Consider the following 23,839-nt stretch of genomic DNA (forward strand, 5'->3'; position numbering starts at 1 on the left):
CTATATCAACTAACATAAAATGACCACCCACTTTATGGTCACCTCTTTGGAGGGTCCTGTTTTGAGGGGATATGTGTAATTACAAAATATCAACTATGTGACATTTGCCCTGAGGGTGACACGTTCTTGTTTCAAAACGCAGGGATCACTTTTCTGTATCAACTAACATAAAATGACCACCCACTTCATGGTCACCTCTTTGGAGGGTCCTTTTTTGAGCGGATATGTGTAATTACAAAATATCAACTATGTGACATTTGCCCTGAGGGTGACACGTTCTTGTTTCAAAAAGCAGGGATCACTTTTCTATATCAACTAACATAAAATGACCACCCACTTTATGGTCACCTCTTTGGAGGGTCCTTTTTTGAGGGGATATGTGTAATTACAAAATATAAACTATGTGACATTTGCCCTGAGGGTGACACGTTCTTGTTTCAAAAAGCAGGGATCACTTTTCTATATCAACTAACATAAAATGACCACCCACTTTATGGTCACCTCTTTGGAGGGTCCTTTTTTGAGCGGATATGTGTAATTACAAAATATCAACTATGTGACATTTGCCCTGAGGGTGACACGTTCTTGTTTCAAAAAGCAGGGATCACTTTTCTATATCAACTAACATAAAATGACCACCCACTTTATGGTCACCTCTTTGGAGGGTCCTTTTTTGAGGGGATATGTGTAATTACAAAATATCAACTATGTGACATTTGCCCTGAGGGTGACACGTCCTTGTTTCAAAAAGCAGGGATCACTTTTCTATATCAACTAACATAAAATGACCACCCACTTTATGGTCACCTCTTTGGAGGGTCCTTTTTTGAGGGGATATGTGTAATTACAAAATATCAACTATGTGACATTTGCCCTGAGGGTGACACGTTCTTGTTTCAAAAAGCAGGGATCACTTTTCTATATCAACTAACATAAAATGACCACCCACTTTATGGTCACCTCTTTGGAGGGTCCTTTTTTGAGGGGATATGTGTAATTACAAAATATCAACTATGTGACATTTGCCCTGAGGGTGACACGTTCTTGTTTCAAAAAGCAGGGATCACTTTTCTATATCAACTAACATAAAATGACCACCCACTTTATGGTCACCTCTTTGGAGGGTCCTTTTTTGAGGGGATATGTGTAATTACAAAATATCAACTATGTTACATTTGCCCTGAGGGTGACACGTTCTTGTTTCAAAAAGCAGGGATCACTTTTCTATATCAACTAACATAAAATGACCACCCACTTTATGGTCACCTCTTTGGAGGGTCCTTTTTTGAGGGGATATGTGTAATTACAAAATATCAACTATGTGACATTTGCCCTGAGGGTGACACGTTCTTGTTTAAAAAAGCAGGGATCACTTTTCTATATCAACTAACATAAAATGACTACCCACTTTATGGTCACCTCTTTGGAGGGTCCTATTTTGAGGGGATGTGTGTAATTACAAAATATCAACTATGTGACATTTGCCCTGAGGGTGACACGTTCTTGTTTCAAAAAGCAGGGATCACTTTTCTATATCAACTAACATAAAATGACCACCCACTTTATGGTCACCTCTTTGGAGGGTCCTGTTTTGAGGGGATATGTGTAATTACAAAATATCAACTATGTGACATTTGCCCTGAGGGTGACACGTTCTTGTTTCAAAAAGCAGGGATCACTTTTCTGTATCAACTAACATAAAATGACCACCCACTTTATGGTCACCTCTTTGGAGGGTCCTTTTTTGAGGGGATATGTGTAATTACAAAATATCAACTATGTGACATTTGCCCTGAGGGTGACACGTTCTTGTTTCAAAAAGCAGGGATCACTTTTCTATATCAACTAACATAAAATGACCACCCACTTTATGGTCACCTCTTTGGAGGGTCCTTTTTTGAGGGGATATGTGTAATTACAAAATATCAACTATGTGACATTTGCCCTGAGGGTGACACGTTCTTGTTTCAAAAAGCAGGGATCACTTTTCTATATCAACTAACATAAAATGACCACCCACTTTATGGTCACCTCTTTGGAGGGTCCTGTTTTGAGGGGATATGTGTAATTACAAAATATCAACTATGTGACATTTGCCCTGAGGGTGACACGTTCTTGTTTCAAAAAGCAGGGATCACTTTTCTGTATCAACTAACATAAAATGACCACCCACTTTATGGTCACCTCTTTGGAGGGTCCTTTTTTGAGGGGATATGTGTAATTACAAAATATCAACTATGTGACATTTGCCCTGAGGGTGACACGTTCTTGTTTCAAAAAGCAGGGATCACTTTTCTATATCAACTAACATAAAATGACCACCCACTTTATGGTCACCTCTTTGGAGGGTCCTTTTTTGAGGGGATATGTGTAATTACAAAATATCAACTATGTGACATTTGCCCTGAGGGTGACACGTTCTTGTTTCAAAAAGCAGGGATCACTTTTCTATATCAACTAACATAAAATGACCACCCACTTTATGGTCACCTCTTTGGAGGGTCCTGTTTTGAGGGGATATGTGTAATTACAAAATATCAACTATGTGACATTTGCCCTGAGGGTGACACGTTCTTGTTTCAAAAAGCAGGGATCACTTTTCTGTATCAACTAACATAAAATGACCACCCACTTTATGGTCACCTCTTTGGAGGGTCCTTTTTTGAGGGGATATGTGTAATTACAAAATATCAACTATGTAACATTTGCCCTGAGGGTGACACGTTCTTGTTTCAAAAAGCAGGGATCACTTTTCTATATCAACTAACATAAAATGACCACCCACTTTATGGTCACCTCTTTGGAGGGTCCTTTTTTGAGGGGATATGTGTAATTACAAAATATCAACTATGTTACATTTGCCCTGAGGGTGACACGTTCTTGTTTCAAAAAGCAGGGATCACTTTTCTATATCAACTAACATAAAATGACCACCCACTTTATGGTCACCTCTTTGGAGGGTCCTTTTTTGAGGGGATATGTGTAATTACAAAATATCAACTATGTGACATTTGCCCTGAGGGTGACACGTTCTTGTTTCAAAAAGCAGGGATCACTTTTCTATATCAACTAACATAAAATGACCACCCACTTTATGGTCACCTCTTTGGAGGGTCCTTTTTTGAGGGGATATGTGTAATTACAAAATATCAACTATGTGACATTTGCCCTGAGGGTGACACGTTCTTGTTTCAAAAAGCAGGGATCACTTTTCTATATCAACTAACATAAAATGACCACCCACTTTATGGTCACCTCTTTGGAGGGTCCTTTTTTGAGGGGATATGTGTAATTACAAAATATCAACTATGTGACATTTGCCCTGAGGGTGACACGTTCTTGTTTCAAAAAGCAGGGATCACTTTTCTATATCAACTAACATAAAATGACCACCCACTTTATGGTCACCTCTTTGGAGGGTCCTGTTTTGAGGGGATATGTGTAATTACAAAATATCAACTATGTGACATTTGCCCTGAGGGTGACACGTTCTTGTTTCAAAAAGCAGGGATCACTTTTCTATATCAACTAACATAAAATGACCACCCACTTTATGGTCACCTCTTTGGAGGGTCCTTTTTTGAGGGGATATGTGTAATTACAAAATATCAACTATGTGACATTTGCCCTGAGGGTGACACGTTCTTGTTTCAAAAAGCAGGGATCACTTTTCTGTATCAACTAACATAAAATGACCACCCACTTTATGGTCACCTCTTTGGAGGGTCCTTTTTTGAGGGGATATGTGTAATTACAAAATATCAACTATGTGACATTTGCCCTGAGGGTGACACGTTCTTGTTTCAAAAAGCAGGGATCACTTTTCTGTATCAACTAACATAAAATGACCACCCACTTTATGGTCACCTCTTTGGAGGGTCCTTTTTTGAGGGGATATGTGTAATTACAAAATATCAACTATGTGACATTTGCCCTGAGGGTGACACGTTCTTGTTTCAAAAAGCAGGGATCACTTTTCTGTATCAACTAACATAAAATGACCACCCACTTTATGGTCACCTCTTTGGAGGGTCCTGTTTTGAGGGGATATGTGTAATTACAAAATATCAACTATGTGACATTTGCCCTGAGGGTGACACGTTCTTGTTTCAAAAAGCAGGGATCACTTTTCTGTATCAACTAACATAAAATGACCACCCACTTTATGGTCACCTCTTTGGAGGGTCCTTTTTTGAGGGGATATGTGTAATTACAAAATATCAACTATGTGACATTTGCCCTGAGGGTGACACGTTCTTGTTTCAAAAAGCAGGGATCACTTTTCTGTATCAACTAACATAAAATGACCACCCACTTTATGGTCACCTCTTTGGAGGGTCCTGTTTTGAGGGGATATGTGTAATTACAAAATATCAACTATGTGACATTTGCCCTGAGGGTGACACGTTCTTGTTTCAAAAAGCAGGGATCACTTTTCTGTATCAACTAACATAAAATGACCACCCACTTTATGGTCACCTCTTTGGAGGGTCCTTTTTTGAGGGGATATGTGTAATTACAAAATATCAACTATGTGACATTTGCCCTGAGGGTGACACGTTCTTGTTTCAAAAAGCAGGGATCACTTTTCTGTATCAACTAACATAAAATGACCACCCACTTTATGGTCACCTCTTTGGAGGGTCCTTTTTTGAGGGGATATGTGTAATTACAAAATATCAACTATGTGACATTTGCCCTGAGGGTGACACGTTCTTGTTTCAAAAAGCAGGGATCACTTTTCTGTATCAACTAACATAAAATGACCACCCACTTTATGGTCACCTCTTTGGAGGGTCCTGTTTTGAGGGGATATGTGTAATTACAAAATATCAACTATGTGACATTTGCCCTGAGGGTGACACGTTCTTGTTTCAAAAAGCAGGGATCACTTTTCTGTATCAACTAACATAAAATGACCACCCACTTTATGGTCACCTCTTTGGAGGGTCCTTTTTTGAGGGGATATGTGTAATTACAAAATATCAACTATGTGACATTTGCCCTGAGGGTGACACGTTCTTGTTTCAAAAAGCAGGGATCACTTTTCTATATCAACTAACATAAAATGACCACCCACTTTATGGTCACCTCTTTGGAGGGTCCTTTTTTGAGGGGATATGTGTAATTACAAAATATCAACTATGTGACATTTGCCCTGAGGGTGACACGTTCTTGTTTCAAAAAGCAGGGATCTCTTTTCTATATCAACTAACATAAAATGACCACCCACTTTATGGTCACCTCTTTGGAGGGTCCTTTTTTGAGGGGATATGTGTAATTACAAAATATCAACTATGTGACATTTGCCCTGAGGGTGACACGTTCTTGTTTCAAAAAGCAGGGATCACTTTTCTATATCAACTAACATAAAATGACCACCCACTTTATGGTCACCTCTTTGGAGGGTCCTTTTTTGAGGGGATATGTGTAATTACAAAATATCAACTATGTGACATTTGCCCTGAGGGTGACACGTTCTTGTTTCAAAAAGCAGGGATCACTTTTCTATATCAACTAACATAAAATGACCACCCACTTTATGGTCACCTCTTTGGAGGGTCCTTTTTTGAGGGGATATGTGTAATTACAAAATATCAACTATGTGACATTTGCCCTGAGGGTGACACGTTCTTGTTTCAAAAAGCAGGGATCACTTTTCTATATCAACTAACATAAAATGACCACCCACTTTATGGTCACCTCTTTGGAGGGTCCTTTTTTGAGGGGATATGTGTAATTACAAAATATCAACTATGTTACATTTGCCCTGAGGGTGACACGTTCTTGTTTCAAAAAGCAGGGATCACTTTTCTATATCAACTAACATAAAATGACCACCCACTTTATGGTCACCTCTTTGGAGGGTCCTTTTTTGAGGGGATATGTGTAATTACAAAATATCAACTATGTTACATTTGCCCTGAGGGTGACACGTTCTTGTTTCAAAAAGCAGGGATCACTTTTCTATATCAACTAACATAAAATGACCACCCACTTTATGGTCACCTCTTTGGAGGGTCCTTTTTTGAGGGGATATGTGTAATTACAAAATATCAACTATGTGACATTTGCCCTGAGGGTGACACGTTCTTGTTTCAAAAAGCAGGGATCACTTTTCTATATCAACTAACATAAAATGACCACCCACTTTATGGTCACCTCTTTGGAGGGTCCTTTTTTGAGGGGATATGTGTAATTACAAAATATCAACTATGTGACATTTGCCCTGAGGGTGACACGTTCTTGTTTCAAAAAGCAGGGATCACTTTTCTATATCAACTAACATAAAATGACCACCCACTTTATGGTCACCTCTTTGGAGGGTCCTTTTTTGAGGGGATATGTGTAATTACAAAATATCAACTATGTGACATTTGCCCTGAGGGTGACACGTTCTTGTTTCAAAAGGCAGGGATCACTTTTCTATATCAACTAACATAAAATGACCACCCACTTTATGGTCACCTCTTTGGAGGGTCCTTTTTTGAGGGGATATGTGTAATTACAAAATATCAACTATGTTACGTTTGCCCTGAGGGTGACACGTTCTTGTTTCAAAAAGCAGGGATCACTTTTCTATATCAACTAACATAAAATGACCACCCACTTTATGGTCACCTCTTTGGAGGGTCCTTTTTTGAGGGGATATGTGTAATTACAAAATATCAACTATGTTACATTTGCCCTGAGGGTGACACGTTCTTGTTTCAAAAAGCAGGGATCACTTTTCTATATCAACTAACATAAAATGACCACCCACTTTATGGTCACCTCTTTGGAGGGTCCTTTTTTGAGGGGATATGTGTAATTACAAAATATCAACTATGTTACATTTGCCCTGAGGGTGACACGTTCTTGTTTCAAAAAGCAGGGATCACTTTTCTATATCAACTAACATAAAATGACCACCCACTTTATGGTCACCTCTTTGGAGGGTCCTTTTTTGAGGGGATATGTGTAATTACAAAATATCAACTATGTGACATTTGCCCTGAGGGTGACACGTTCTTGTTTCAAAAAGCAGGGATCACTTTTCTATATCAACTAACATAAAATGACCACCCACTTTATGGTCACCTCTTTGGAGGGTCCTTTTTTGAGGGGATATGTGTAATTACAAAATATCAACTATGTGACATTTGCCCTGAGGGTGACACGTTCTTGTTTCAAAAAGCAGGGATCACTTTTCTATATCAACTAACATAAAATGACCACCCACTTTATGGTCACCTCTTTGGAGGGTCCTGTTTTGAGGGGATATGTGTAATTACAAAATATCAACTATGTGACATTTGCCCTGAGGGTGACACGTTCTTGTTTCAAAAAGCAGGGATCACTTTTCTATATCAACTAACATAAAATGACCACCCACTTTATGGTCACCTCTTTGGAGGGTCCTTTTTTGAGGGGATATGTGTAATTACAAAATATCAACTATGTGACATTTGCCCTGAGGGTGACACGTTCTTGTTTCAAAAAGCAGGGATCACTTTTCTATATCAACTAACATAAAATGACCACCCACTTTATGGTCACCTCTTTGGAGGGTCCTTTTTTGAGGGGATATGTGTAATTACAAAATATCAACTATGTGACATTTGCCCTGAGGGTGACACGTTCTTGTTTCAAAAAGCAGGGATCACTTTTCTATATCAACTAACATAAAATGACCACCCACTTTATGGTCACCTCTTTGGAGGGTCCTTTTTTGAGGGGATATGTGTAATTACAAAATATCAACTATGTGACATTTGCCCTGAGGGTGACACGTTCTTGTTTCAAAAAGCAGGGATCACTTTTCTATATCAACTAACATAAAATGACCACCCACTTTATGGTCACCTCTTTGGAGGGTCCTTTTTTGAGGGGATATGTGTAATTACAAAATATCAACTATGTGACATTTGCCCTGAGGGTGACACGTTCTTGTTTCAAAAAGCAGGGATCACTTTTCTATATCAACTAACATAAAATGACCACCCACTTTATGGTCACCTCTTTGGAGGGTCCTTTTTTGAGGGGATATGTGTAATTACAAAATATCAACTATGTGACATTTGCCCTGAGGGTGACACGTTCTTGTTTCAAAAAGCAGGGATCACTTTTCTATATCAACTAACATAAAATGACCACCCACTTTATGGTCACCTCTTTGGAGGGTCCTTTTTTGAGGGGATATGTGTAATTACAAAATATCAACTATGTGACATTTGCCCTGAGGGTGACACGTTCTTGTTTCAAAAAGCAGGGATCACTTTTCTATATCAACTAACATAAAATGACCACCCACTTTATGGTCACCTCTTTGGAGGGTCCTTTTTTGAGGGGATATGTGTAATTACAAAATATCAACTATGTGACATTTGCCCTGAGGGTGACACGTTCTTGTTTCAAAAAGCAGGGATCACTTTTCTATATCAACTAACATAAAATGACCACCCACTTTATGGTCACCTCTTTGGAGGGTCCTTTTTTGAGGGGATATGTGTAATTACAAAATATCAACTATGTGACATTTGCCCTGAGGGTGACACGTTCTTGTTTCAAAAAGCAGGGATCACTTTTCTATATCAACTAACATAAAATGACCACCCACTTTATGGTCACCTCTTTGGGGGGTCCTTTTTTGAGGGGATATGTGTAATTACAAAATATCAACTATGTGACATTTGCCCTGAGGGTGACACGTTCTTGTTTCAAAAAGCAGGGATCACTTTTCTATATCAACTAACATAAAATGACCACCCACTTTATGGTCACCTCTTTGGAGGGTCCTTTTTTGAGGGGATATGTGTAATTACAAAATATCAACTATGTGACATTTGCCCTGAGGGTGACACGTTCTTGTTTCAAAAAGCAGGGATCACTTTTCTATATCAACTAACATAAAATGACCACCCACTTTATGGTCACCTCTTTGGAGGGTCCTGTTTTGAGGGGATATGTGTAATTACAAAATATCAACTATGTGACATTTGCCCTGAGGGTGACACGTTCTTGTTTCAAAAAGCAGGGATCACTTTTCTGTATCAACTAACATAAAATGACCACCCACTTTATGGTCACCTCTTTGGAGGGTCCTTTTTTGAGGGGATATGTGTAATTACAAAATATCAACTATGTGACATTTGCCCTGAGGGTGACACGTTCTTGTTTCAAAAAGCAGGGATCACTTTTCTGTATCAACTAACATAAAATGACCACCCACTTTATGGTCACCTCTTTGGAGGGTCCTTTTTTGAGGGGATATGTGTAATTACAAAATATCAACTATGTGACATTTGCCCTGAGGGTGACACGTTCTTGTTTCAAAAAGCAGGGATCACTTTTCTATATCAACTAACATAAAATGACCACCCACTTTATGGTCACCTCTTTGGAGGGTCCTTTTTTGAGGGGATATGTGTAATTACAAAATATCAACTATGTGACATTTGCCCTGAGGGTGACACGTTCTTGTTTCAAAAAGCAGGGATCACTTTTCTATATCAACTAACATAAAATGACCACCCACTTTATGGTCACCTCTTTGGAGGGTTCTTTTTTGAGGGGATATGTGTAATTACAAAATATCAACTATGTGACATTTGCCCTGAGGGTGACACGTTCTTGTTTCAAAAAGCAGGGATCACTTTTCTATATCAACTAACATAAAATGACCACCCACTTTATGGTCACCTCTTTGGAGGGTCCTGTTTTGAGGGGATATGTGTAATTACAAAATATCAACTATGTGACATTTGCCCTGAGGGTGACACGTTCTTGTTTCAAAAAGCAGGGATCACTTTTCTGTATCAACTAACATAAAATGACCACCCACTTTATGGTCACCTCTTTGGAGGGTCCTTTTTTGAGGGGATATGTGTAATTACAAAATATCAACTATGTGACATTTGCCCTGAGGGTGACACGTTCTTGTTTCAAAAAGCAGGGATCACTTTTCTATATCAACTAACATAAAATGACCACCCACTTTATGGTCACCTCTTTGGAGGGTCCTTTTTTGAGGGGATATGTGTAATTACAAAATATCAACTATGTGACATTTGCCCTGAGGGTGACACGTTCTTGTTTCAAAAAGCAGGGATCACTTTTCTATATCAACTTACATAAAATGACCACCCACTTTATGGTCACCTCTTTGGAGGGTCCTTTTTACAGGGGATATGTGTAATTACAAAATATCTAATATTTCTTCAAAACCTCTGGCCTTGATGGAGAGAGGACTAAAACTTGCCGCTATGGTTTCAAATGATCTGAAATAACAGCAAGGGGAGACTTGATTCTAAATATTTTTCATGCTATATCTCCCCTTTTTCTGGTTTAATACATCAAGTAAATTTTACAGTGTATAAAAATTATTTGATACTGCAGATATTCACAATCGTACGCTATTTCCAAAAGAGGGGTGGTATAATATATGATAAATATTTCGAATCAAGTTTTGTTTTGTGTCAATTGTTTAAATTTAGAAGGTGGTGTCAATTTCCGAAATGTTGGCAATATGGAATACGGACCTTACTGAAATAATATCGTTAATGTTTAGAAAGTTATTCTTAATATAGGGAGAAGAAGGTATTTTTAAAAACTATTTTGTATTTTTTCCTAACAATTTAATAAATAATAAACTGACATTCGGTATACAGACCATGCCGAAATAATGTTTACATATGTATTTAAAATATCTGCTGAGTCCTATTCTAGAAATATTATTTCGCTTGAAATTATAGTGTCGGTGGTGGCTGTAGTGGGAAAAGAAACACAGTAATGACGAATTTTCTGTTGAACCAAGACTATGTATTTATTAAGAAATTGTAATGAATCATCTTCTAATAGTGAATTCATTTTTCTTAACATTATGATGGCTATGGTGGGAAGAGAAATTAGTTTATGTTGTACAATACATGTTGAAAATACATTAAATGTTTCATATATATATATATATATATATATATATATATATATATATATATATATATATGTATATATATATGATTATTTACACAAAAATATTCATGAGAGCAAACAAATCAGAAGTAAAAGCCTTGAGTTTTGCCCTCATTTTGAAACATCCGACCTCTGGATTCGAAATCGAAACCTCTTGTATGTTAGCAATCTACCAACTGAGTAAACGTGCCACTCACAAGAAAGTCTCCCAACTATCACAGATCAAGCAAACTGCAGTGAAATCCAAGAATGAAAAGAACCTACTTCTTCTCAAACGAGGGGCATAGTCATCGCAAACAGCTATAACTAAAGCCGATCTCCCAGAAGAAGGAATTTTATACTCGACATGATTATGCCATCACGACAGGCTACCTTAGAAAGCAATCAACAAAAGAAATTTTCAGAATATGAGAGCATATATAATAACTAACCAAGACAATGTATTTATGTGTTAATTTTGAAGGTATTTTTTAAAACTATTCTGTATTTTCACCTAACAATTTATTAAATAATAAACTGACATACGGAATACGGACCGTGCTGAAATATTTACTTATTCATTTAGAAAATCGGCTGAGTCCTGTTCTAGAAATTATGTGATTTGGCGCACAAATTATAGTGTCGGTGGTGGCTGTGGTGGGAAAAGAAACACAGTATTGACGTATTTTCTGTTGAAGCAAGCATTGCCTAATAACTAACCAAGACAATGTATTTATGCGTTAATTTGGAAATTGTAATGAATCATCTTCTAATAGTGAATTCATTTTTCTTAAAATTATGATGGCTTTGGTTGGAAGAGAAATTAGTTCATATATGTTGCACACTACCTGTTGAGAGTACATGAAATGTTTCATATACATGAATATATATATATATATATATATATATATATATATATATATATATATATATGACTATTTCTACAGAAAGAGCCATGACAGCGAACAAACCGGAGGTTAAAGACTCAAGTTTTGCCCTCATTTGGGCTCATCAATTAAACACATCCGAACTGGATTCGAAATCGAAACCTCTTGTATACCAGCACTCTACCTACTGAGCAAACATTCCACACAAACAAGAAAGTCTGCCAACTATCACAGATCAAGCAAACTGCGGAGAAAATCCAACAATGAAAAGAACCTACTTCGTCTCGAATGAGGGACAGTCATCGCAACTAGCTTAACCAAAGCTGAAGTTTCACAAAATGGAATTTTATACTTGCCAGGATGATTCCATCATGACAAGCTTACATAGCGAGCAATCAGCAAAAGAGATTTTCAGAATATAAGAGAATATATAATTATTCCTACAGACAACGTCGCAGCTTACAAAAGCCATGATAGCAAACAAACCATGAGGCAACGTTCAAATCAAAATATTAGATTATAATAATTGAATTTTTAATCTTAAACACTATCTAATGCAAATAAAACTTGTAGTTTAAATTCTAATAATTTAATGAAAAAAATTGTTTAACGTTTAACGATTGGTAATGAAATGTTTTTAGCCTCTTATTCTATTTGTGTCAATAGCCATCATCTGGTCCAAGCCTGAATGAGCCGAGGAACATTCATGCACTAATTTTTAAATCGAATATTCATTCTATTTCAATCCGCCATGACTGGATAAGTACATAGAAAAACTAATTGGCCTTTAAAATAAGAGTTTTCAGTACATAGAAGCATGACTCAAGAAATACCGTTTTGCTCTGAATTTTTTCTTTCTAATAGCTTTATTACTTTTAAGAAAAATAAGTATATGGGGCCAGATATCATTTTAAAGACTATCTATTAAAAAACTCAAAGGAACTTTTTTCCATTTCGTCTGGTTAAAAAATGTCGAGTTAAAAAATGATAAAGGCAGGAACAGTATGATCATGATAAAACACTAAAAAAAATGTTGCATCACAGTGAATCCCATAAATAATTATACATTTTTCTAAATACCATGTATATATATATTAGAAATTTATTTTTAAATGTCCAAATATACATACATATATATATATATATATATATATATATATTTATATATATGTAAATATATATATATGTAAATATATATTCATATATATACATATGTATATATATGTAAATATATATACATATATGTATGTAAATATATATGCATATATATATGTAAATATATATACATATCTATATACATATGTATAAATATATACATATATATATGTAAATATATATACATAAATATATATATATATGTAAATATATATACATATATATATACATATGTATAAATATATGCACATATATATGTAAATAAATATATGCATATATATACATATTTATAAATATATACATATATATATATATGTAAATATATACATATATTTACATATGTATAAATATATACATATATATATACATATGTATACATATATACATATATATATGTATATATATATATATATATAAGGGGGTTAGAACAGTAGTCTAAAGAGCAGAGTGTATTTAATTGTGGTAGTAAAATTACTAATTTAATGAAAATACAATAAAAGAACAGTGCTTGTTGTAATTCAGATATATAATAAACTCGATAGGCAAATATCCTAGAGCTACTTTAATATTTAATAATGTGATTGACAATTTAAAATTCAAATTAGAATTAAAAATTAAAAATCTGTTTCATAAGAAGGAACAACAACAAAGTCAATAATTTGTACGATCGTTTCGGAAAACAATGTTTTTATTGTTATATACATTAAGCCATGGACAATAATTTTGACATATAGTTTTTTTTTTTTAAAGTCTCATCAGAAAAAATATTGGGTGTTTTTTTTTTATATATGTAAAAGACACCATAAATCAACCTAGAATTTTATAGTAAGGCAGATGTATCTTTTAATTGGTCGCCTTTTGAAAACCATAATCATCGTCAAAGCATCCATTTGGATGTTGATTGTAGGTTATAAACGCATGAAAATAGATAGGGGAATCATAACATGACATGGTATTTCGTTAAAATACTAATATTTTTTGAAAGAAATTAAAATTCTTTTCTTTTTTTTTTTGGAAACTAAATTAAAAATAACATCAGAATTTTAACAATTGGTAATGAAAATTTTGTATACTTCTTTTCCACGTTTCTTAGGCGCCTTCGACTAGTGTGATTCAGGCGCTAGCCTCTCTCTTGAACGAGGAGAATCCTGTAAGTAATTGATCATATTTTCACCTTTTTCATCTTTTATATATATATATATATATATATATATGAGTGTAGGCAAATTTTGGTATATTTTATAAATTTTATGACAATTGGTAAAAGTGAACCTATATGGTTCCGCGTGTGTGTCTGTGTGTGTGGGTGTGTGTGTGGGTGTGTGTAGATATAATTATTTCCACAGCTCTCAAGAGCCATGACAGCCAACAATCCAGAAGTCAAAGTCTCAAGGCAGGAAGAGGGTGATCGGTGACAAACTAAAAAAAATGTTGCATCACAGTGAATCCCATGGATAATTATACATTTTACTAAATACCATGTACATATATTGAACATTTATTTTTAAATGTCCGAACATATATATATATATATATATATATATATATATATATATATAAAGTCATGAAAGTATTATAGAACAATTAAGTTAAGTTGTAGGGAATCGTAACATGACATAGAGTTTCGTTCAAATACTAATATTTTCAATTAAAATAAAATTCTTTTGTTTTGGAAACCAAGTTACAAAAAAACATCAGAGCTGTAACGATTGGTAATGAAAAGTTTTTTTATTTCTTTTCCACGTTTCTTAGGCTTCTTCAACTAGTGTGATTCAGGCGCTAGCCTCTCTCTCGAACGAGAAGAATCCTGTAAGTAATTGATCATATTTTCACCTCTTTCATAAAGAGTTTGTCCTTAACATTTTATCAATAAAAATTAATGATAATATAGATAAATATAGGCATTAAATCCTGTCTCTAATAATACACGGTCAATAATTTGTGTCTGCAAAGTATGCAATTTTTAGTATATATATATATATATATATATATATATATATATATATATATAATAGCATACTTAAATCCTTCTTAGATAAGAGAAAAATTCAGGTTGTCCTTGACAGTCATAAATCTAAACAATATGATATAAATGCGGAAGTGCCTCAGGGGTCTATCCTTGGACCTCTGTTATTCCTTATATTCATAAATGACCTCCCTGGCAAAATTGTTTGTGAGATGGATATATATGCTGACGACACCTCACCCTATAACAGACACGACAGGAAAACAAATGAGCACATATCTAAAGAAATGGCAGAAACATTAGAGGATGACCTCCGATCCGTAGTGGAATGGGGATAAAAATGGATGGTCACATTCAATGCTGCCAAGACTAAACTTGTTTTCTTCAATAATTACAAGAAACCTTACCTACCACCAATAACAATGGCCAATGACTCTTTATCTGAAAGTACATCTTTTAAACTCCTCCGCCTAACGTTCACAGGAACATGAGTTGGAACAATTATATTGAGAACATTGCAAGGACCGCTGCGAAAAATGTGGGTTCTCTCTACCGTGCTAGAAAGCTATTAACGACCGAAAGTATCCTATACATCTATAATGCCACCATTCGCCCATGTATGGAGTATTGTTGTCATATTTGGGCTGGTGCATCTGCCACTAGTCTCTCGCTCCTAGATAAGGTTCAAAAGAGAGTCGCAAATCTGATAGGTCTTGAACTGGCATCTAAACTTCAGCCTCTGTCCCATCAACGAAATGTTGCATCCCTCTGCCTGTTCTACAAGTACTTTTACGGTGAATGCTCTGACGAACTGCAAGCACTTGTACCCCCTCGACGTAAATACCCCCGACAAACCCAACAAGCCGCAAAATCCCACCCCACATATGTGTCTTTTACATATATAAAAATAAAAAAATCCAATATTTTTTCTGATAAGGAGACTTTTTAAAAAAAAAAACTATATGTTAAAATAAATGTTGGGTCATAATAGGGGTCAAAGTTAAAAAAAATAAATTGACCTCTGCAATCTCTTCCAAATTACTCAGAAAATTTCTGATCTAAACATTTGAAATTTTACATAAAGGGTATTCAGAGATAGGGTAAGCTTTTAATCGGTTTGGGTCGAAAAGTTTTAGCTACCAATATATAAATATATGTTTGCATGTTTGCATGTTTGCCTAAGACTTTCAACAGTGGCGACGGATTTTCCAAGATCAGTATCGTTATGAAGATCGACCTTTCAAACGACAAATATCGAAAAATTGGCTGAAAACATTAATATCTTCACCTTCAACTGAGCTCTTTTCAACATGTGGGGGCGCCTTTTTGGCCGATATTTTTGAATTTTATCCTGTCCTTTCGATTGTCTAGCCTTAATTTAAACGTAAGTTACTTCAGGTTTCGTGGTGGTCGTAACAGCAAAGACGTCAGGTTTTTTTTTCTCTGTTCTTTTCCTCCTTCGCGGTATGGGTTCCAGCCTGCCTTCCTACTACCACTTTGCTCAACATACACATCCAACCACCTGGGTAACGCCGGGCTTAAATGCTAGTATATATATATATATATATATATATATATATATATATATATATATATATATATATATATATATTTCTAACCTTGCAAGGCCACAAGGGAGAAAACTAAGAAAAAAAAGCAAGCAAAATTTATCTCAAAGCAGATAAACTAACGCTGGTTAGCTTGGACACTATATATATGAGTGTAGGCAAATTTGGGCATATTTTATAAATTTTATGACAATTGGTAAAAGTGAACCTATATGGTTCTCTTTTGCTGATTATCATAAAATGTTAACCATAGAATAAAATTATAATTTTAAAAATGCTTGCAAATTTTCATGTAGTTTCTTCACATAAAACCCAAAATATGTACATTTCAATATTTGATTTGGCTAACTGTATAGATATATCTATCTATATGTATACATATAAATGGATATACCACTTTTTGAGACAATTTAATAAGTTCAAAATCTCTTGTAACTATTGATCAGAATTGAACAATTGAAAGGTCACATTTGCCCTGAGGGTGACACGTTCTTGTTTCAAAAATCGGGGATCACTTTTCTATATTAACTAACATAAAATGACCATCCACTTTATGGCCACCTCTTTGGGGGTCTGTTTTTGAAGGGATGTGTGCATATATATATATATATATATATATATATATATATATATATATATTGCTTATATATATATATACATATATATATATACATATATATATATATATATATATATATATATATATATATATATATATATATATATATATGAATATCAAAAATATCTGATATTTCTTCAAAACCTCTGGCCTTGATAGAGGAGGGACTAAAACTTGCCGCCATGGTTTCAAAAGATCTGAAATAACAGCAAGGGGAGACTTGATTCTAAATATTTTTCATGTTATATCTCCCCTTTTTTGGTTTTAATACATCAAGTAAATTTTACAGTGTATAAAGATTATTTGATACTGGAGATATTTATAATCGTACACTATTTCCAAAAAGGGGGTGGTATAATGTATGATTAATATTTCGAATCAAGTTTTGTTTTGTGTCAATTGTTTAAATTTAGAAGGTGGTGTCAATTTCCGAAATGTTGGCAATATGGAATACAGATCTTACTGAAATAATAACGTTAATGTTTAGAAAGTTAGTCTTAATATAGGGAGAAGAAGGTATTTTTTAAAACTATTTTGTATTTTTTCCTAACAATTTAATAAATAATAAATTGACATTCGGTATACAGACCATGCTGAAATAATGTTTACATATGTATTTAAAATATCTGCTGAGTCCTATTCTAGAAATATTATTTCGCTTGAAATTATAGTGTCGGTAGTGGCTGTAGTGGGAAAAGAAACACAGTAATGACGAATATTCTGTTGAAGCAAGCGTTGCCTAATAACTAACCAAGACTATGTATTTATTTGGAAATTGTAATGATTCATCTTCTAATAGTGAATTCATTTTTCTTAAAATTATGATGGCTTTGGTTGGAAGAGAAATTAGTTCATATATGTTGTACACTGTACACTACCTTTTGAGAGTACATGAAATGTTTCATATATATATGTATATATATATATATATATATATATATATATAGTAATTTATAAAATATATATGGCGATTAAGCTACACTGAATATTCTGGTTTTCATCCACCATAGGATTCGTCAGGCTTATATAAGCCTGACGAATCCTATGGTGGATGAAACGCAGAATATTCAGTGTAGCTTAATCGCCATATATATTTTATAAATTACTAACTAGCTCTACCTACGTATTGAGCACTTTTGAAGTAAATACGTAAAGTTTACGCATAAATCTATACTTTCGTATATTAGGTTTATGTGAGTAAATGAAGTAGTTATATATATATATATATATATATATATATATATATATGTATATATATATATATATATATATATATATATATATATATATATATATATATATATATATATATATATATATATGGCAAGTCATGAAAGTATTTTAGAACAATTAAGTTATAAAAAGGTTTTGTAGCTATAAAATTTTCCGCGTAGGGAATCATAAAATGACATGGTGTTTCGTTGAAATACTAATATTTTCAACTAAAATAAAATTCTTTTTTTCTTTTTTTTTTGTTTTGGTTACCAAGTTAAAAAAAAAAACATCAGAACTTTAACGATATGTAACGAAAAAAATTTTTTTGACATTTTTTCAACATTTCTTAGGAGCCATCAACTAGCCAGGATCAGGCGATACCGCTTCCGTTCAATCAGGAATGTATTGTAAGTTATTGATCATATTATCACCTTTTTATGGAGTTTGTTCTTAACCTTTTATCAATAAAAATTAATAATAATATAGATAAATGTAGGCATTAAATAATGTCTCTGTTTGATTTATTTTAGTAATACATCGTGTACGTCAATAATTTGTATGCAATTTTTGGTAAAGAAGGTATTATTTAAAACTATTCTGTACTTTCACCTTACTATTTTGTAAATAAAAAACTGACATACGGAATACAGACCATACTGAAATAATAATATTAATGCTTAGAAAGTTATTTTGAATATGGGGAGAAGAAGGTATTTTTTAAAACTATTCTGTATTTTCACCTAACAATTTATTAAATAATAAACTGACATACGGAATACGGACCGTGCTGAAATATTTACTTATTCATTTAGAAAATCGGCTGAGTCCTGTTCTAGAAATTATGTGATTTGGCGCACAAATTATAGTGTCGGTGGTGGCTGTGGTGGGAAAAGAAACACAGTATTGACGTATTTTCTGTTGAAGCAAGCATTGCCTAATAACTAACCAAGACAATGTATTTATGCGTTAATTTGGAAATTGTAATGAATCATCTTCTAATAGTGAATTCATTTTTCTTAAAATTATGATGGCTTTGGTGGGTAGAGAAATTAGTTCATATATGTTGCACACTACCTGTTGAGAGTACATGAAATGTTTCATATACATGAATATATATATATATATATATATATATATATATATATATATATATATATATATATATATGACTATTTCTACAGAAAGAGCCATGACAGCGAACAAACCGGAGGTTAAAGACTCAAGTTTTGCCCTCATTTGGGCTCATCAATTAAACACATCCGAACTGGATTCGAATTCGAAACCTCTTGTATACCAGCACTCTACCTACTGAGCAAACATTCCACACAAACAAGAACGTCTGCCAACTATTACAGATCAAGCAAACTGCGGAAAAATCCAACAATGAAAAGAACCTACTTCGTCTCGAATGAGGGACAGTCATCGCAACTAGCTTAACCAAAGCTGAAGTTTCACAAAATGGAATTTTATACTTGCCAGGATGATACCATCATGACAAGCTTACATAGCGAGCAATCAGCAAAAGAGATTTTCAAAATATAAGAGAATATATAATTATTTCTACAGACAACGTCGCAGCTTACAAAAGCCATGATAGCAAACAAACCACGAGGCAACGTTCAAATCAAAATATTAGATTATAATAATCGAATTTTTAATCTTAAACACTATCTAATGCAAATATAACGTGTAGTTTAAATTCTAATAATTTACTAAAAAAAATTGTTTAACATTTAACGATTGGTAATGAAATGTTTTTTAGCCTCTTATTCTATTTGTGTCAATAGCCATCATCTGGTCCAAGCCTGAATGAGCTGAGGAACATTCATGCACTAATTTTTAAATCGAATATTCATTCTATTTCAATCCGCCATGACTGGAAAAGTATATAGAAAAACAAATTGGCCTTTAAAATAAGAGTTTTCAGTACATAGAAGCATGACTCAAGAAATACAGTTTTGCTCTAAATTTTTTCTTTCTAATAGTTTTATTATTTTTAAGGAAAATAAAAATAGGTTAAATAAATAGATTAAATAATATATATATATATATATATATATATATATATGGCAAGTCGTGAAAGTATTATAGAATAATTAAGTTATACAAAGTTTTCCGCGTTTAATCCTTGTAGGGAATCATAACATGACATGTTGTTTCGTTCAAATACTAATATTCTCAACTATAATAAAATTCTTTTTTTTCTTTTTGAAAACAAATTAAAAAAAACATCAGAACTTTCACGATTGGTAATGAAAATTTTTTTTACCTTTTTTCCACGTTTCTTAGGAGCCATCAACTAGTGACTGTCAGGTGATGCCCCCTGTAAATAATTGATCATATTATAATCTTTTTATACAGAATTTGTTCTTAATCTTTTATCTATAAAAATTAATAATAATAAAAATAATAAAAAGATAAATGTAGGCATTCAATAATGTCTGTAACTTTGAGTTATTTTAATAATACATTTTTAAAGAGATTAGTGCACAGTCAATTATTTGTGCCTGCAAAGTACGCAATTTTTAGTAAACTTTATCTATCTATCGATCGATCGATCGATCTATCCATCTATCTATCTATCTATCTATATATATATATATATATATATATATATATATATATATATATATATATATATATATATATATATTACTGGCTTGGCTAGGCTACAAGAGAAGCAACTAAAAAACAAGCAAAATTTATCCCAAAGCAGCTAAACTAAAGCTGGCTTGCTTGGACACTATATATATATAAGTATAGGCAAATTTGGGCATATTTTGTAAATTTTATGACAATTGGTAAAAGTGAACCTACATGGTTCTCTTTTACTAATTATCATAAAATGTTAACTATAAATAAATAAAATAAGATTATAATAATAAAAATTCTTGCAAATTTTTATGTAGTTTCATCCCATGAATCCCAAAATATGAGCATTTCAATATTCGATTTTGCTACCAGAATAGATATAATCTATCTATGTATACATATAGATGAATATACCACTTTTTGAGACTAATTTATGAGTTCAAAATCTCTTGCAACTATTGACCAGAATTTGGTTAAAATTATATAGATTAGTGCACAGTCAATTATTTGTGCCTGCAAAGTATCCAATTTTTGGTTAAAATTTTATATATATATATATATATATATATATATATATATATATATATATATATATATATATACATATATTACTAGACTGACAAGGCCACAGAGGAGACAACTAAGCAACAAAAAAAAACGGAGCAAAATTTATCCCAAGGTAGCTGAACTAAAGCTGGTTTGCTAAGACACTATGTATAGAAATGTAGGCAAATTTGGACATATTTTATAAATTTTTTGACAATTGGTAAAAGTGAAGCTATATGGTTCTTCTTTTGTTAAACTTTATATATATAAAATAATCTGTATACACTGTAAAATATATATATATAAAGACAATTTCTGGTTTTAACATTTGAAATTTAACATAAAGGGTATTTAGGCATGCAGCAGGAATTTTTATCTGTTTTAGGGCGAAAGTTTCGCTGCCAGAAGTCAACGTTGAAAGAGTTGACCTTTACAGATTCTACGAAACTCCTCTGCCAATTTTGGGTCTAAACACTGGCAATTGTAGATGTAGATAAGTTGGACATAGGTAAAACGTTTTATTTTGATTTGAGACCAAAACAATAAATGTGAAGGGTTAAAATTGGGGTCAAATTTTTAAAGAATTTACCTCTACGGTCTCTACCAAATTACTCAGACAATTTTTGGTCTAAACATTTGAAATTTTGCATAAAGGGTATTCACACATAGGGCAAGTTATGAACAGTATATTGGGTCTGAGCAAAGCGATACTGAACTGCTAGTATGTATATATAATATATATATATATATATATATAGTAGTAATAATAGTATCCACTTATCATAATGTAAGAGCATTAAGTTCTATAATAAATGTAAGCCAATAAAAAGTCAAGGTATTAAATTTCTATAAAATTTCAATCCGCCATTGCTGGACAGGTATATAGAAAAACTATGACGCCTATGTAAAAAAAAAATGGCTTTTAAAATAAAGAGTTTTCAGTAGATAGAAACATGACTCCAGAAATATAGTTTTGTTTCAAAAGTTTTCTTTCTTCCAGTTTTTCTTGAGAAAAATAAAAATACAGACCAGAAATCATTTTAAAGACAATATCTATAAAAAATCTGAAACAATTTTTTTTCTCATTTCTAATTTCGTCAGGTAAAAAAAAGGAAAAGGCATACAACAGAGGGTGGCGAGTCAGTATTATGTAAGAAACTGTGCTTTAGAGAGAATCTTGTGAGTAGCTGTACATTTTTTTAAATTCCATTTTCTTTGAAGTGAAGAACTTTTAAGATGCCTTTTGCACACACACACACACACACACACACACACACACACATATATATATATATATATATATATATATATAGAGAGAGAGAGAGAGAGAGAGAGAGAGATAGATATGATATATCTATCTATCTATCTATCTATATCTTCTATCTATCTATCTATCTATATATCTATCTATAAAAACAGAGATGTGTGTGCCACAGACGATTTCTGATTGGTTAATCCAATAATCACATCTCCTAAAAAACAATCGTTTCTACGCGCTTACCTTTACCATAAAATATTATGGCTTTATTTATTGTCCATCTTGGAAGGGTTTAATTTTTTAATAACTTGTTATTTACAAATTAAAAAAATACGAAACTATTATACGAAACTAAACTACACGAAATACGCGCACACACGCACACACACACGTTCACTACCGTCACGTTGTTATGGCAACCAAACCCGCTGACTTACATAAACAGTAAACACACACAGTAAATGTGATTTTCTTCATTTTCTCATTTCACTCGTGGTCTTAAATTCATTTCGGGTTTGTATTACTGTACACATAGATTCGATTAAGTTGCCAAAAAACAAATATATAACAAATAAATGTTATCAAAGGCAAATTTTTCGTGTTTTTATTCAATTTAACATGTTTATTCAGCTCGAAAAGCATACAGTGTTTACCGACGTATTGGAAAATTCAAGATGGCGGCCGATTCTCTCTTTAACACGGTAAGTTTGAAAAAAGGTGTAATAAATAAAAACCGGTTAAGATACTGTTAAAAACTCGCTCAATATATGTTACCGTGACATAGGTTGACATATATTCGGCGGGTTTTTAATAGTATTTTGTATAGTTTTTTATTTATAACACCTTTTCCCAAACTTACGGTGTTAAAGAATGTGTGAGACGCCATCTTGAATTTTCCAACACATCGGTAAACACTGTATTCTTTTCGAGCTGAATAAACATGTTAAATTGAATAAAAACACGAAAAATATATCCAGTTTTTATCGTTTTTTTACCTTCTCTGCAGAAGTACAAAAAAAAACAAAAAAAAAACGGAAGGTACTTTTACAGAATGTTAAACTAACCCTAACCGATGTTTTATGTTTAGTTTAGGAAAAGTCAGAA

At 33.2% G+C, this 23,839-nt stretch overlaps 1 protein-coding gene across 1 annotated transcript in view; it reads left to right on the forward strand.

Moving 5' to 3' along the window:
* LOC145284021 (uncharacterized) overlaps nt 1–23,839 on the forward strand; it is a 70,280-nt gene that overhangs the window by 20,030 nt on the left and 26,411 nt on the right. The window contains exons 6-10 of the mRNA XM_080133110.1: nt 14,065–14,121; nt 14,724–14,780; nt 18,690–18,746; nt 20,629–20,664; nt 22,579–22,656. Coding sequence (XP_079989236.1) covers nt 20,656–20,664; nt 22,579–22,656 — 87 coding nt within the window. The 5' untranslated portion in view covers nt 14,065–14,121; nt 14,724–14,780; nt 18,690–18,746; nt 20,629–20,655. The remainder of the gene's footprint in view (nt 1–14,064; nt 14,122–14,723; nt 14,781–18,689; nt 18,747–20,628; nt 20,665–22,578; nt 22,657–23,839) is intronic.

This window comes from Euprymna scolopes, chromosome 8 (genome assembly GCF_053919585.1).
Source record: "Euprymna scolopes isolate OS-2025 chromosome 8, ASM5391958v1, whole genome shotgun sequence".
In the NCBI taxonomy this organism is placed as follows: Eukaryota; Metazoa; Mollusca; class Cephalopoda; order Sepiida; family Sepiolidae; genus Euprymna; species Euprymna scolopes.